This window comes from Cladophialophora immunda (genome assembly GCF_000835495.1).
Source record: "Cladophialophora immunda strain CBS 83496 unplaced genomic scaffold supercont1.5, whole genome shotgun sequence".
In the NCBI taxonomy this organism is placed as follows: Eukaryota; Fungi; Ascomycota; class Eurotiomycetes; order Chaetothyriales; family Herpotrichiellaceae; genus Cladophialophora; species Cladophialophora immunda.
The window spans coordinates 510,514-523,769 of record NW_015622545.1 but is presented as its reverse complement, the minus strand read 5'-3'; the positions used below and the strand labels follow the sequence as shown (position 1 = coordinate 523,769).

Here is a 13,256-nt window from a genome sequence, read left to right as displayed (position 1 = left end):
GCTATATTTTCCTTACACAGGCTCCTCGGTATATGGGCTTTGCATGTGTATACCTACGGTACTGGCCATCGCAGCGAGCCAAAGGAGGCTGCTGCACGGATTTTCGGTACTATTGGGCCTTGAACTTGAATCACACGGGATCCTGCGTCGCCCGATGGACCCTTTGATGCCCAGAACATCCCTGTTTCACACATTCAATGTGCTATCTTTCACAAACATCTCCTGTTCCAGAATGCACTATCCTATTGTCCCATGGAAATCTACTTCGGAGACGATGGGAAGGCGAGTCTTCCTCAGCTGCTCTTCTGAGCCTTGCACTCCGTATACTTTATAGTACACCAATCCCCTGCTGTCTTGCGGGCTGCTGGTGGAGGAGACTCGTGCGGGCGCCCGAGCTGAGGGGAGAGATATGTACCGAGTACTCCGTACGTACCTTAGATCCCTGGTGATACGAGGAATTTGGCACATCCCGTCTAAGCTCTTTTACTGGTCACTGAAACGACTGGCACCACGGGGGCCCGAAGCCTGGAAAGAGGGCAGTGGGAAGCGGGCAGCCTAAGTTAGTGGCCCTTCCCCCCGCCCTGCCTCGAACTACCGTGGACCACGTACCCAAAGCCTGGATGGAGTAGTCGATCCTCGTAACTGCCCACGCATCGACCTCCTCATCGTCGGTCCACCCCCCTGTTCTCGGTCTTGTACCTAACCACCTCTCTATCCTGGCACCCTAGAGCTGCGGTGCATGTGTTGCTCAAACTCACCTGTTTACAAAGTACTGCCTACGTGGGATATACCTGTGCATTTGCTCTTCCTCTTCCAACGATTCCGTTCCTCCCTCGCTCACTCACTCTCGGTAATCGCCTTGCTTCGCCTTCGAACCCGCGCAGCCTGGAGCGGCTGAGGACCTTGATCGACTCCACCCCACGGCGTTGTCTACTTTCAGCTGGCGATGAACTTCGCACTGCCTTTGCCCTCGCCAGATGAACTTGTCTATGTTTGACCATTCGGTGAACGTGTCGGCTGTTCTTGACGAGTACCACAGCTGAGGCAACCGCAGTCCGGTCCCCGCAGCCAATGCTCTTGGGCTCTCCAGTGCTTGTTCACAGAAGCATGTCTCATATACCCTGAAGCAATCGGTAAAATCACCTCAGATATTCCTCGTCTACGCCTCAGCATTCAGATTCGCATGCGCGCTTTTGCGTGTTCATGTCGAGCATCAGCCGGACCCGCTAAATTCCCCGTTCCTACCGTACTACAACATACAGTTAGACTACGATCACGACCGAAATGATTTCTGACGAACAATACGATCTTTGTCGTCCTATTCTCGACGATCCGACCATAGAAGAGGAGGATAAGACAGAGCGTCTGGAAGAGTTGTTGGGCAAAGTGCCTGGTCTCAAGGGAGCAGCCTTGGAAAATGCCGTCCTTGATGCCCTGTGGAAACATCGAAATGCTCAACGAGGAGAGACTTCCGAGACCCCCTTGCGACATCATGTCATTCGCAAGTCATCTCCCGCTCCCTGGCAGGCCAATCGTGCTCCTACGCCCTTAGGATCGCCTCCTCCGCTCTCCTCGAGCCCCGCGCTCTCGGCAGGATTTCCAGCCTCGCGGCCCAGCTTCTCCCGCCAGAAATCCAATATCCCGTCTCCTTTTGTATCTCCCCGGCCTTCACCACGCCTTGCTCTGGCGCAACCTATTCCTCACAGCCCTAGCCTGAATGCTTACGAATTTTCCGACGCGAGTCCGGCACCGGATACGTACGGCGACTATGGACACGAGAACGTTGACTGGCTGTTGGCCGACGAGACTACCAGTAACGCTTCCTCCACCGCTACCGGGGGCTTGAGCGCTGCTGCACCAGAATGGGTTCCTCAACCAGATATGAGTCCCTACGACATCTTGCGTTCCGTCCTGGGCGACCGAAAGACGGATGAAGAAATCGAGGAAGCACTAAACAAGAACTCGTACGACTTGGGCGCTACCATCGCGTCCTTGCTTGGAACAGACACTGCCGACGCACAATATACGGGAGTTCCGTCGACCGAGAACAACGTGCTGGTCGGCAAATCCATGGCAGTCAACCATGCCCGACCTTCCACCCCTGGCCCGCAAAAGAATCCCATCGTCTGCAAATACTGGCTTACATCAGGCTCCTGCCTTCGTGCTGACTGTCGTTTTGCCCACGACACTAGCGGCTATCTGTGCAAGTGAGGCTATTTCCCGCTCTTTCTATGCCGTCTGTTATACTGATAATTGCTCTAGATACTGGATGAATGGGAATTGTCTCGCCGGCGATGCGTGCCAGTTCTCGCACGATCCCGCGCTTCTCATCAATCATCTCACTGTTGGCGAAGGCCCTGTTGCTCCACAGCCATTTCAACTTCAGGATCATTACGAACAATTTCCCTCGCTTACCAACCAGAACATCAGGAGCACCCTTCAAGCCGGTCTGGCCGCTGGAAACACCTTCGTTCCTGCCAATCAAAAGAATCGCGGTGCTTTGGGTAGTTTGGGCGCTGGGCCCCGAGCTCATTCTCGGCCCAACTCGCGTCATCAAAATCGACCAGAGACGCCCTCATCTTTGTCTATGGACGACCCTGAAGCGTTTCCAAGTCTAGGCTCCGCAAAACGGGGATCCAAGCATCATGGACACCGGTCGAGACACGGTCATTCAAGCGCAGAGAAGGAGACACCCTCCTCGCTTGCAGAGGTTGTTCGCATGTCTCCGTCCCCGGTCACTGGTCAGCAGCGCAAAGGCGACACAGGACGCAAGATCAGAACGTATGGAGGCTCCGAGAGTGCGGCGGCACGGAAGATTCCCGAACCTCAGCATATCCCGTGGCTTGAGACTGGCGCTCGTGCCAATCAGCAGTATTTGAAATACAGGCAGGAGGCGATCAAGCACGGAAGTATACGAAACAAATTCCTGCAAAGGTAAGTTCCCCGCGACGCACTCCCATGATTTTCATGAACAATGCTGAGAGAGCCCAAAGCGCGGCACAAGCATGGAACCGGAATGACGCCCGGGCTGCGAAAGCCCTCTCTCTCCGGGGCCAGGCCGAAAATGATGCGATGCGCAAAGCCCACCGCGAAGCTGCCAAGGCCCTCTATGAGGAAAGAAACAAACATCTCTCTACATCCCCCGTTGACGACGACGAAGAACTTTACATTGACCTCCACGGCCTGCACCCCGAAGAAGCCATCGAGTATCTTGAGAACATCCTCCTCACCCATTCTAAGAGAGGCAGAAGAATCATCTATGCAATCACGGGCACAGGCCATCACTCCAAGAATGGGAAAGACAAAGTGGGGAAAGGGGTGAGGAACTGGCTGAATGAATGGGGTTACACCTTTCGCGAGTTTAGTGTACCGGGCGAAAGGGGAGGATACATCGGTGGTGTGCTGGGGATTGATATTACAAGTCACAGGCGCCAACCCATCTCCGCCGAAGAAAAGGGGGATGGACTTGAAGAAACGTCACCGACGCCAGCCGTAGCGACAGCTGTGGGAAGTGGAAGGATCCAGGTTCTCAAGCGTGAGGAAGTGCCTGCGTAAAGCTTGTGGCAGCGGTTTGGTTTGGATATACAGCACGACGGTTGTGACCAACCTTGATGCTGCGAATCAGACGGAAGGCCATGGTAGGACCTTCCTGGCTAGATCTCATGGGGGCGATCCGAAGCCCATCCCTCAGACTGTACTGAGCACCGATCTTGTGGCTGCAGCCAGATCCACGAGCCATGGGAGGAATTGATATGCTTTTTGTGGACCATTCACGTGGACTCTTCCACCATTTTAAATATACACTGCGTATGTCCAAAATGTTAATATCTGCCATGGTGCATTTTTCCAGCCACATCTCCCCCTTGATCGTTACCGCCACTGCACACCGAACATCTTTGCGGCCTTCCCCTTGAGTCCCTTGTCCGCACCTTTGTTTTCCAGATAGACGGTCTCGTGGCCCTTGACGGTCAGACTCAGCAGCTCGTACTCGAGCCGGTCGCCATCGCGGGGCCGGGTCATGTGCACGGCGACCACGCCCATCACGCCGCTCTCGGCGCCCGCGACGTTGAAGTGCATGCGGAAGTGCGTGGTGCCGAGGCGGTCGACCTCGGTGGCGTGGGCGAGCGGGCGGGCGCGCGCCCACTTGTTGGAGGTGGGCTCGCCGTAGGCCGTGATCTGGGACGCCGGGCCGAGCAGGGCGCGGCACTCGGGCGAGGCCTTGATGCGCGACACCGCCGCGTTGAATTGCACCGTGTACGAGGTCGGGGCGAAGAGGTCCGTGTAGAGGAGGTAGGCGATTGTGATCTGTGTTTGGGGGTCTCGGAGTCAGTTATGTGTTGGAATAGGAAAGGAGGGGATAAGTTGGGAGCGAAGGAGGGAGGGAGGGAGGGATGGAGGATGGAGGGAGGAAGAGGTGTCGTGTCGTGTCGTGTCGTGTCAACTCACTGTGCCGACAAGACCCAGCGAGACAAGCAAGAAATTGAACGTCTGCTGAGTCCCCCGCGCGGCCTTCTCGCCCGCGCTCAGCTCGTTCCAACCATACCGGCCATCGTCCGTGGTGACGGTGACGGCGCGCCGACCGGAGGAGCTCGAGCTCGTGCTCGTGCTCGCATGGCGCGAATGCGATTGCGGTCGCCGCGCCGGCGGCAGCAGGGTGCGATGACCGGAAAGGTCCAGGAGGGAGGAAGACGACGACGGAGAGGACGCGGGTCGAACAGAAGCTGCGCTCAGGCACATATACCGCCTCTCAGGGACGAGACAGGAGGAGGAGGAGGAGCAGGAGGCGCGTGGTGAAAAGTCCCAGAAGCCCGCCGCCGTTGCGGAGGTGGGAAAGGCGATGCTCCCGCCATTTGCCCTGCGCAGATGGAGCCGGCACGCCCGCTGCAACGCGCGAGCTTTGCTGGCCATCTCTGACCCGATCGAGCGGCTCGACCGAGCGTATAAATGTAGCTTTGTTCTTTTGAATTTCTGCCCTCCTCTTTACGGCCCGCCGGACTCCGGCCGGCTGGATCGTCCAAGAGTTTGTGTCGACGATAACTCGTGCAAGGGCGAGAGGGGGTGAGCACGCCGAAGAACGACAGCAGAGAAAGCTGCTCGTTGGTGAAGTTGGGACGTTTTTCGACCTCCCTTGGAAATTTGCGGGGACCCCGAATCAGCAGTCCAAGACCCGAGGAGGTTTGTCGTCCATCATTACTATTATTATTGGGCGGCGGGAAGACAAGGCGGGAATTCTGCCACTGCACGTGACATGAATCCGCTATTAGAGACAACTAACTAGACTCGTAAGGCGTCACCTGTACTATTACTCCGCAGGCGAGACAAGCCTAAACTTGCAAGTTCTTCAAGACTCGCAATCCAAGGTCTATTGCCGTCTGCGGTCGGGCCAAGAAACGCCCAGCTCATCCAATGCCCAAAACTGAGAGCGACTAAACTACGTTGGCAGCGTTGTGAGCAAATGCGTACGAGTATAAGTGAGCTATACTGCAAATAGTAACGACCGTCGTTGCCTTCTCCCTTTTTGGCAGAATCAGGCAAAGGAGTGTCTAGATTGAAAGCATTGGAGCGAAAGTCGTCAACCGCTGAAAGTTCACGCACGAACGGTAACAGTGCACTGTTGCATTCAAGCCACCACTGGCGTAGTCGTTGTTTGTCGATGAACATGTCGGCAAAAGAGTGGGAGCAGGTCAATGACGACGACGTCGACGCCTCCGGTATGGCCAATAGCGCCGTATCATGATATTTCCGATCCATTTTATTATCCAATGTACACCCCATCCCTGTCCCTAATCATAACCCTGCTTTTTCTCCTCCGCCTTCGCGCTGTTTTCGCTTGTGCCGTCTTATCCAAGGTAATGTGGTAACTTTGCCTTTGTCGCAGCCCAGGTATCCAAGTGAAGTACTCTTGAAACAATCAAACCTGTGCTGGCCCGGCTCCACACCATACCATGACAGACCATCCATATCTATTCCAAAACAATAGTTGCGTGATAGCCCACTCAAACCCGTTATGCACCCGGGAGCCTTTCTGCCCGTCCTGGATCCATTGAGACTTTCCTTCCTTGAGCTTGCCCCTCGGCAACAGGTCTTGCGGCCACACTCGACAGAGCCTCATCACGGGGCCGGTCAAATGATCTTCCTCGAGGTGCCAAGTGCTCCTGGGCGAAAGCCGCCAGGCTGCTCCGAGAGGAACCTTGCTCATTTCGAGGAGGACTCTTGGCCCGGTCCTTCTCGGCCAGCCTTTCGTCTCGGTTCTGGGACATCTTGGCTTTCCATTTACCAAACAAGCCCTTCTTCTCTGTCTCTGCATTGGGATCCTTCTGCACATCATTTGATTCGTGGCTTGAGGGACCAACGAGGGGCTGCTGTCCACTCCCGCTCGGATCGATATACGAAGATTGCGTCAGTTGAGAATCCCCGGTAAAGCTCTTCCTGGGCCGATTAGAACTTCCGATTGAACTGTTGCTTCCCCTTGCCCCGGCATTCTGGCCAACGGGTGGCGGTGGTGCAAGCGGCGACTGTTCCCCTTTCTTTGCCGCAGAGGAGAATCGCCATCGATGACGACGCTTTTCCTTCTCGGGTTGTGGCAGCCCGTCGTCGACAACGTCGGGGTCCGACGGATCCGTAAAAGAAGAGCGGGAGTGTGTCGACCCTGGTGGCGACGAACGCGGTTTTAGCCCGGCCGTATGGTTCTGCGCGTTGTTTCCAGTCGGTGGCGTCGAGAATTGCTTCGAGCTTGGTGTTTCGTTGACAGGTGTTGCGGCAGTGTTCGTGAGAGCGGGACCGTGAGCAGCAGTCAATGGATCGTGTCGCCCAGCGCTATTGATATCCGGGGAGACAAGAGGCGTGTGGAAGGTGCCGGCCTCGTCACCATGGAGTGAGTTCAGCGAGCTCTGTGCACTGTCGTTGGTACTCCCGGGCAGCTTTGGCTTCTTTTGTAACTTTCTCGGTTGCCTCCCGTTGGGATCTGATGGGCCAAATATCGGTGACTTGGGGAAGAGATTAGATATCTTTCGTTCTCGGGTGGTGGTGGGCGGTGGAGCCGCAGCCACAGCCGCAGCCGCCGCCGTGACCGGGACCTGGCCGGTCTGGTCTTGGGTTGGAACGCTCTGTGCTGCTGATGGAGGTTGGGTTAGTTGTTGCGGAGACTGACCGGGTGCCTGGGCGGCTTGTGCAGGAACCAACGTTCCTCTGCCGTCAGCATCGTCTGGTTGGATAGACCCAGATCTGGAGGACTTCGACTCAGCTGTAGTTTCCTGGTTCAAGGCTGAAACGACGGGATGCGCGGCATGCGGTCCCACTGATTGAATTGTCGAATCTGTGTTGTCGTTAGACCTCTGAAAGCGATTCGAGGTGATAGCTGGAGATCGCTTCGACGGGACAGTATTGCTCCGTGCTATTCCCGCACCTGCGGCGAAAGAAGTGACTCCTGATGGAGTACCTGGGCTCGAAACTCCAGGACTTCCTCGCTCCCTGGAACCTCGTGATGAGACGGAAACATTACGCCGGACACCATATTTTCGGAGACTCTCTGCCCCAGCACTGGCATTGGATGCAGACCGCCCTACAGCCTTGGGAGATCGTAGAGATGGTGCACCGCTCTCAACATCCTTCTGAGTCTTCTCGTCGACGGCGGTGCCTGACATTCCGATGAGGAAATTATCCTGATTTTCAATGAGGAAGATCAGGACCTCTTGACTGAGTCGGTATTCTCCCGGCGACATGTCGTGCGAAGGATGAGAGATTATGCCCGGCTGAAAGATAGCGGCGAGATTGGCAGCAGTCATGCGGTTGAGGTCCGACTTGGACGCAAAAACCGCCAGCAGGTCGAGTATGTAGAGGAGCAACTGGCGGTTCAAAGGCGGTAGCTCCGTGATGAGCTTTTGGTACGCAGTGACGGCGGCACTGTGTTCATTGACGCTCATATCGCGAGACTGCATTTCCCCGTCGGGTCCTGTGGGGACCTGGATTTGGCGAAGTGGTTCGCGGAATCGTTCGTAGAAATCGAGAGGAACAATGGGCTCCGGGAGCTGATTGAGGTAGCGGCGAAGGATGTTGGCCGCGTCGTGAACAGTATAGCCAGTCCAATCTAGCCCCTTTCCGTACCTGTCAGGCGAGTTGAAAATGGTCTGCAAATCTTTAATTCGTTTCGCGGACCCGCTCAGTCGGAAGATGCCCTCAACATCGGTGGCTGAGAACCTGTCAGTTGCTCGTACAGCGTTTTTCCAGAAGCAAGTCCGTACCTTTCTCTTTGAGAAAAACTCCACATTTCGCAACCACGATCGGAACGTAGCCATAGATAAAACTCTCACCGTATTCGTTTTGCAAGGAGATGGCGACATTTGCGTATCTGATGCTCTCGGCCAGAGGAACGCCGAAGATGCCAGTGGGAGCTTCAACTGATAGAGGAGTTAGCTGACAAGCCGGGAACGGTTGACAAACCACCTGGGGAGAGGCCGGCTGCCTGAACAGCAGCCTCTCCTGGAAATACATGACTGTTTTGGCTCTCTTACCCTTCTCATCCGCCTTCTCTGTCGTCTTCCTGAACTTTTTCCACCATGATGCTAGTTCTCGTTTTGAGGGAGGAGATGCGGTGGTCAACGGTGCAGGTGCAGGCGCCGGAGCACCACCACCACCACGGGGTGGCTTTTGGGCAAAGGGTCGTGGAGGGCTCGGAGTGCCTGCGCCTCCCGTTGCCATAATGCGGCTACAGGCGCAGGTGCGCTCTTCGCCACACGGTTTGGGAGGAGGGAGACCGGTTGCCTATGATGCCTGAGGTGCTTTTTAGTTGTTGGTGAATGATTGCAGTTGATATCACACAATATCGCACAGTGCGCGACTCTCCTTCAATCGACGCAGTCGGTCGTCTTGACGCGTTGTTTGGCCAGCCGCAGCAGGCAATGGAGAGGTGACCCTGACAAAGACGGAGCAGAGTGATGAGTAGAAATATCTGGAGAGGAAATGCCTTCTTTTCTTAATGTTCTCAAAGGTTGGATTGTGAGGACGATCAGCTGAAGCGAATGGCTGGCCAAGCGCGCAGCAAGGGCGCCGACGCCGATCAAGAGAGTTTCTGGGCAACCGAGCAGGCAGTCAGTCTGACTGCGGGTTTCCGAATGATGGCAGAGGAAGGATGCTGGGAAAAGGTGAAAGTGACAGTAATGAGAAGGTAGAATGAAACGCGACTCTACGGACCTGACGGGCTGCCAGGGGTGATGAGATGGGGAGGGGGTGCAATTCTTGTGTAAGATCGAGAAAGTGTTTGGGATGTGTTGGTAGACTGGGCTGGCGACTGTGGTTCCAAGACCACACAGGTCGCAGCTGAGTAGAGTTTGGGCAACAGCAGGTTCGGGTGGGTTTCTGCGGGTGGTCTAGCTGGTGTCTAATGACGGGTGGGTGGTCGGTGCGACGTGTTATTTGTTAGGTGCCGGGGTGCCCAGTGCTTGCACCAGCTCCTCGTAGGGACACAGAGTAGTCAGCGATGGCCCCCTAGCAGCAGGTGGCAGGTGAGTTAGGTAGCTACCCAAAGCCACTCTCTCCTTAATCCTGCAAGCCATAGGCAGATGCATTCCCTATTTAGACCCCCTCGTCCATGTCCTTGCTAATCACCCACCCTCAGCCAGCAACGCCCCCAAGACATCGATTGCTTATTTCCTGTGCTTGCTTCTCAGACATTCGCTTACCTTGTCATTTGTGAGTCTAGTGCTCATTGTTGACACTGGTTCACTTGCTGCCTTGGGACGAGCACCGCACATTAGCTTGATGCCTAGCGAAGCTGTCGAGCATACTGCACCAGAGTCTCTATCGCCTTGTCATCTGATAGATCTCTCCGGAGTTACGTGCCACCGCACTGATCTGCAAGGTGCATCAAAGCCTCCTGTCTGCGTTGCTTGACTATCGACGCCTACCTATATTTAACCGCGGCTACAAGCGAAGGACGAAGGAAACGGATCTTCTCGTCCCCGGCCGGTCGACCCATTTCCTAAACCTGACTTCGCGGACTCAGTTCCTGGCGAACCGAGTCCAAGAATTCGTTGGCGCAGATGTCTAACCGGCGGTCGTTGATGGCAAAGTAAACATGGCCACCAATAGATCAAAGATGATCTTCGTTGGCCGTGAGGGTTTTTGTCTCCCTCTAGAAATTCCTCTCGCGCACTCGGACGGCCCCCAATCTTAGCCGATGGCCCCCAACAGCGAACCACTAGTTACAGAACAGTCTGGAGGACGAGCGGTTGATCGTGAAAAAGGTCATCCATTCTTGGGTGGCCTCAAAAGGGCCGGACCCTACATGATAGTACGAGTAGACGGAAAGCAAACGCCAACGCCGCCTTGGCCAACGCCAAATCCTTCCTGCACAACATCTCGTAGGGTATAATATTGAGTTTGAAAACTGAAGATTGTCGGTTCATAACAAGAAACCCCGTGGCGGCACCGCGCGGTCGTAGTGGTCGGGATGACAGTGGTGGCTTCTACCGTTCATAGTCGTCTTCAACAATGGCGTTAGCGAGCTGAGGTGCCGCACCCCCTATCGTCAGATCTTTGATCGCCTTGTCGAATTCCCTGTTCATGCCATGCTTGACTGCTTCCAGCACATTGTCCACCGTCATCTTGGGCATGTACCTGGGCCGCGTGCCTTCTCTAAAGACCCCGGTGCGGACCAGGATGGAGTACCACGTCGCCTCGGATTCGCGTGATTCGTCGAATTCGTTGGTGCCTCGAATGTCCGATTCTGGGGTGTCGCCAACAAAGTAGACCGTCTCCGGAGGTCGATCGATGCCGTGGGTATCTTTCCGCCATTGCCGGAGCAGCCTGGTGGCGAACTGGAACGTGCCCACTTGCGGCTTGCCGAAGGCGATGGTCTTCAGCTCCTTGCCGGTGATTGCTTTGAACATGGCTTCGAGGGACGCGCGTAATGCTCCCATGCCGATGCGCGAGTAGGCGTGAGAGGTCGCCCAGACCACGTCGTTGTGGGAGAAAAAAACCGGCGGACCTTCATCGAAGGTTTCGGACCTGGTGCCCAGGCGGCCATTCTTGCTCATGCACAGGTCGAGGATGATCTGCGAGTCCCCAGCCCAGTCTCTGCTATCGGCGAACACGAAGACGGCCTCGATCTCGATTTCCCCATAGTTTCGAACGTTGGAGTTTCGGTGTTCCTCATCCGTCAGTTTTCTGAAGGGCGTGGTGTCTGCGTTGTCTTTGATAATGTCTCCCGGGGTGATGACGTCCTTGAAGCCGTAGCCCTTGGCCACGTCGCGACACTTTTCGCCTTCGCCGCCAACGACAAGGACCGTGTGATACTTCTCGGCCATTTCCCTCATCGGCGTGTGTCCACAGATGAATTGGCCGGGGGACACTTCCATTTGGAGTTGATTGCTGAGCTGGATGCATCGTTCCTCTTCGGTCTTCCCGCCACCGTTTGTGACGAAGATGTAAGGGCTGTTGGAAAGGGTTAGCATGCTTGAACCCATGTAAGATAAGATGGCGGAGACACGTACATCTTGATACCATATTCATTTTGGCCATTGAGGACTTTCATGGCTTCCACGGCCTCGGGGATCACCTTGCCACCTTTGATGAGGACTCCGTCGATATCAAAAGCGAAAGCATACTTGTCGGTCGTGCTCAGGCCGCTGTCATCAGGGGTAGCAGGCCCTGAATCAGGTGGTGTGATTGTTGGGGATGATTCGGCCAAGTGATGCTTCGCCATTTCCATGGCGCGGGCAGTTTCGTTGGCATGGCTGTGGACGTCCATATGTTGTGGGGGAGCAACAACGGTAGGTCCTCCAAATAGATCTGCCCGTTGGGCGCTTTGGCTGGACAATCTGCGCATAGTTCGCTGGGATGCCTTGCTGGAGGTGGGATACAGTGTGCCGTTGTCCACATCTGGGGGGGCCCCGTCGGTCGACATGATGGGCAGCCTGTTTGATATCTTCTCTCCGTCTCAAGGTAGTATGATCACCAAAACGGTCGCCTTCGTGATTAATCAAGATGCACCGAATCGTCACTTATGGCTGGCTTGGGGAATACGGAGTCGGTTGCAGGACCATGACGGGATCCGGGGGCTTTGGGCGGGTTTATATATCAGCCCTCGAGACGGCACGGCCACCCTCAGTACGAAAGCCCTCGAGGCAAATCGGAGACACACGTGGAGGAAAAGTGGAAGATATCAGACACTTGAAACCCAAACAGTGGATATCACGAAAACTGAGCAAGGCCATCCCTCGGTGAAGGAATGGAGCAGTGCTCGGCAGGTCCATGGCCACAGCGCAGAGACGATGGTGAGGATGGGGATGGCCATGACGTCGCCGAGCGAGGGTTGGGCGAATAGAGACGGATTCTTCTGGCAACGGTGCATTAAATCTTCGCAGAGACCCTGGTTGCGCTGGGGCATCATCCATGACGGACTGTGATACAACCACTGGAGTAGGGGACAACATGTACCAGCAGCCCGTGGTTGGAGATCGCCGAGGCGTCGAGTTACAGAAATTTTGCAGCGGTCCACATGTCTTTGTCGCCAAACGGGCTCGACTAACGAATCGGTCGCTGGCCGTCTCCAGTTTTCAGCCTTCTCTCTCACATTTGCTCGGCCTTCGTTTTCTGAGAGCTGACGATCATGCAACGCCACTGCTGTCATCGATGCTCCATTTTCACCCAAACAACTAATGACCCGGGTTCCCTAGTCAGGAGTACCCGCCTCGGAAACCTTACGAGTGGCCCTTCTCATTCGTTCGTGGTTGCGCTGACTCGGGAGCCTCATCCGCGTCGGAGCCTTGAGGTACGGAGGTACATTGTTGCATTCACATGTGCCGTGCTGATACGTCCACACTTACAGGTGCCGTGGGAAGAGACCCTCAGATAAAGGGCCGCATTATCCCCATCGAGACTCTGATCCTGCGTGTCCTACGTGTGGGACTTGCTGGCATCCTGCTTGCTTTCGATTGCACAATCCTGATGACGACGGCTACGCGGGACACTGTTTGAGAGTACAACAAGCCGAACCAGGTGCGGATGGATTGGGGGTCTTGCATACAGGCGGACCACCCAAGGCCTACCAAAGAAGACAGTGGTTCGCGCTATACCCACTCTGCTCCTCCTCGAGATCGCCCCAGGACGCAAGAAAAACAAGCCGAGTGACGAGATTAACGCTGGACATGATGTTAACTGCTCTGGGACATCACCCAACAACACATGCATCTAGGTTCCCATGGTCGGCGTCAGAAGCGACACGGGACAACGCTGAACAATATCTAGATGTGGAACTC

The 13,256-nt window shown here is 55.5% G+C and overlaps 4 protein-coding genes across 5 annotated transcripts; 1 reads left to right on the top strand and 3 right to left on the bottom strand.

Annotated features, from left to right (window-relative positions):
- The first annotated feature begins 676 nt into the window (after positions 1–676).
- Positions 677–3,849, top strand: PV07_08552. Of its 2 annotated transcripts, XM_016395728.1 has the most exons (3): positions 677–2,207; positions 2,263–2,934; positions 2,994–3,849. In XM_016395728.1, the coding sequence occupies exons 1-3, from the start codon at positions 1,285–1,287 to the stop codon at positions 3,553–3,555; spliced, it is 2,157 nt and encodes a 718-aa protein (XP_016245584.1). In that variant the 5' UTR covers positions 677–1,284; the 3' UTR covers positions 3,556–3,849. The 2 variants fall into 2 exon arrangements, with proteins under 2 accessions (XP_016245584.1, XP_016245585.1); XM_016395729.1 differs by having other exon boundaries at positions 2,263–3,849.
- On the bottom strand, positions 3,507–5,151 carry PV07_08551 (uncharacterized protein). Its single transcript, XM_016395727.1, has 2 exons — positions 4,447–5,151; positions 3,507–4,305 (listed from the first exon to the last, which is right to left on the bottom strand). The coding sequence occupies exons 1-2, from the start codon at positions 4,906–4,908 to the stop codon at positions 3,871–3,873; spliced, it is 897 nt and encodes a 298-aa protein (XP_016245583.1). The 5' UTR covers positions 4,909–5,151; the 3' UTR covers positions 3,507–3,870.
- A 343-nt stretch (positions 5,152–5,494) lies between these two features.
- PV07_08550 (uncharacterized protein) lies at positions 5,495–9,359 on the bottom strand. The gene is made up of 3 exons (XM_016395726.1): positions 8,511–9,359; positions 8,241–8,396; positions 5,495–8,188 (listed from the first exon to the last, which is right to left on the bottom strand). Exons 1-3 carry the CDS (start codon positions 8,695–8,697, stop codon positions 6,006–6,008), a joined length of 2,526 nt encoding a protein of 841 aa, XP_016245582.1. The 5' UTR covers positions 8,698–9,359; the 3' UTR covers positions 5,495–6,005.
- Positions 9,360–9,719: 360 nt separating this feature from the next.
- On the bottom strand, positions 9,720–12,403 carry PV07_08549 (TIGR01456 family HAD hydrolase). The gene is made up of 2 exons (XM_016395725.1): positions 11,490–12,403; positions 9,720–11,430 (listed from the first exon to the last, which is right to left on the bottom strand). The coding sequence occupies exons 1-2, from the start codon at positions 11,900–11,902 to the stop codon at positions 10,464–10,466; spliced, it is 1,380 nt and encodes a 459-aa protein (XP_016245581.1). The 5' UTR covers positions 11,903–12,403; the 3' UTR covers positions 9,720–10,463.
- Positions 12,404–13,256: the final 853 nt, after the last annotated feature.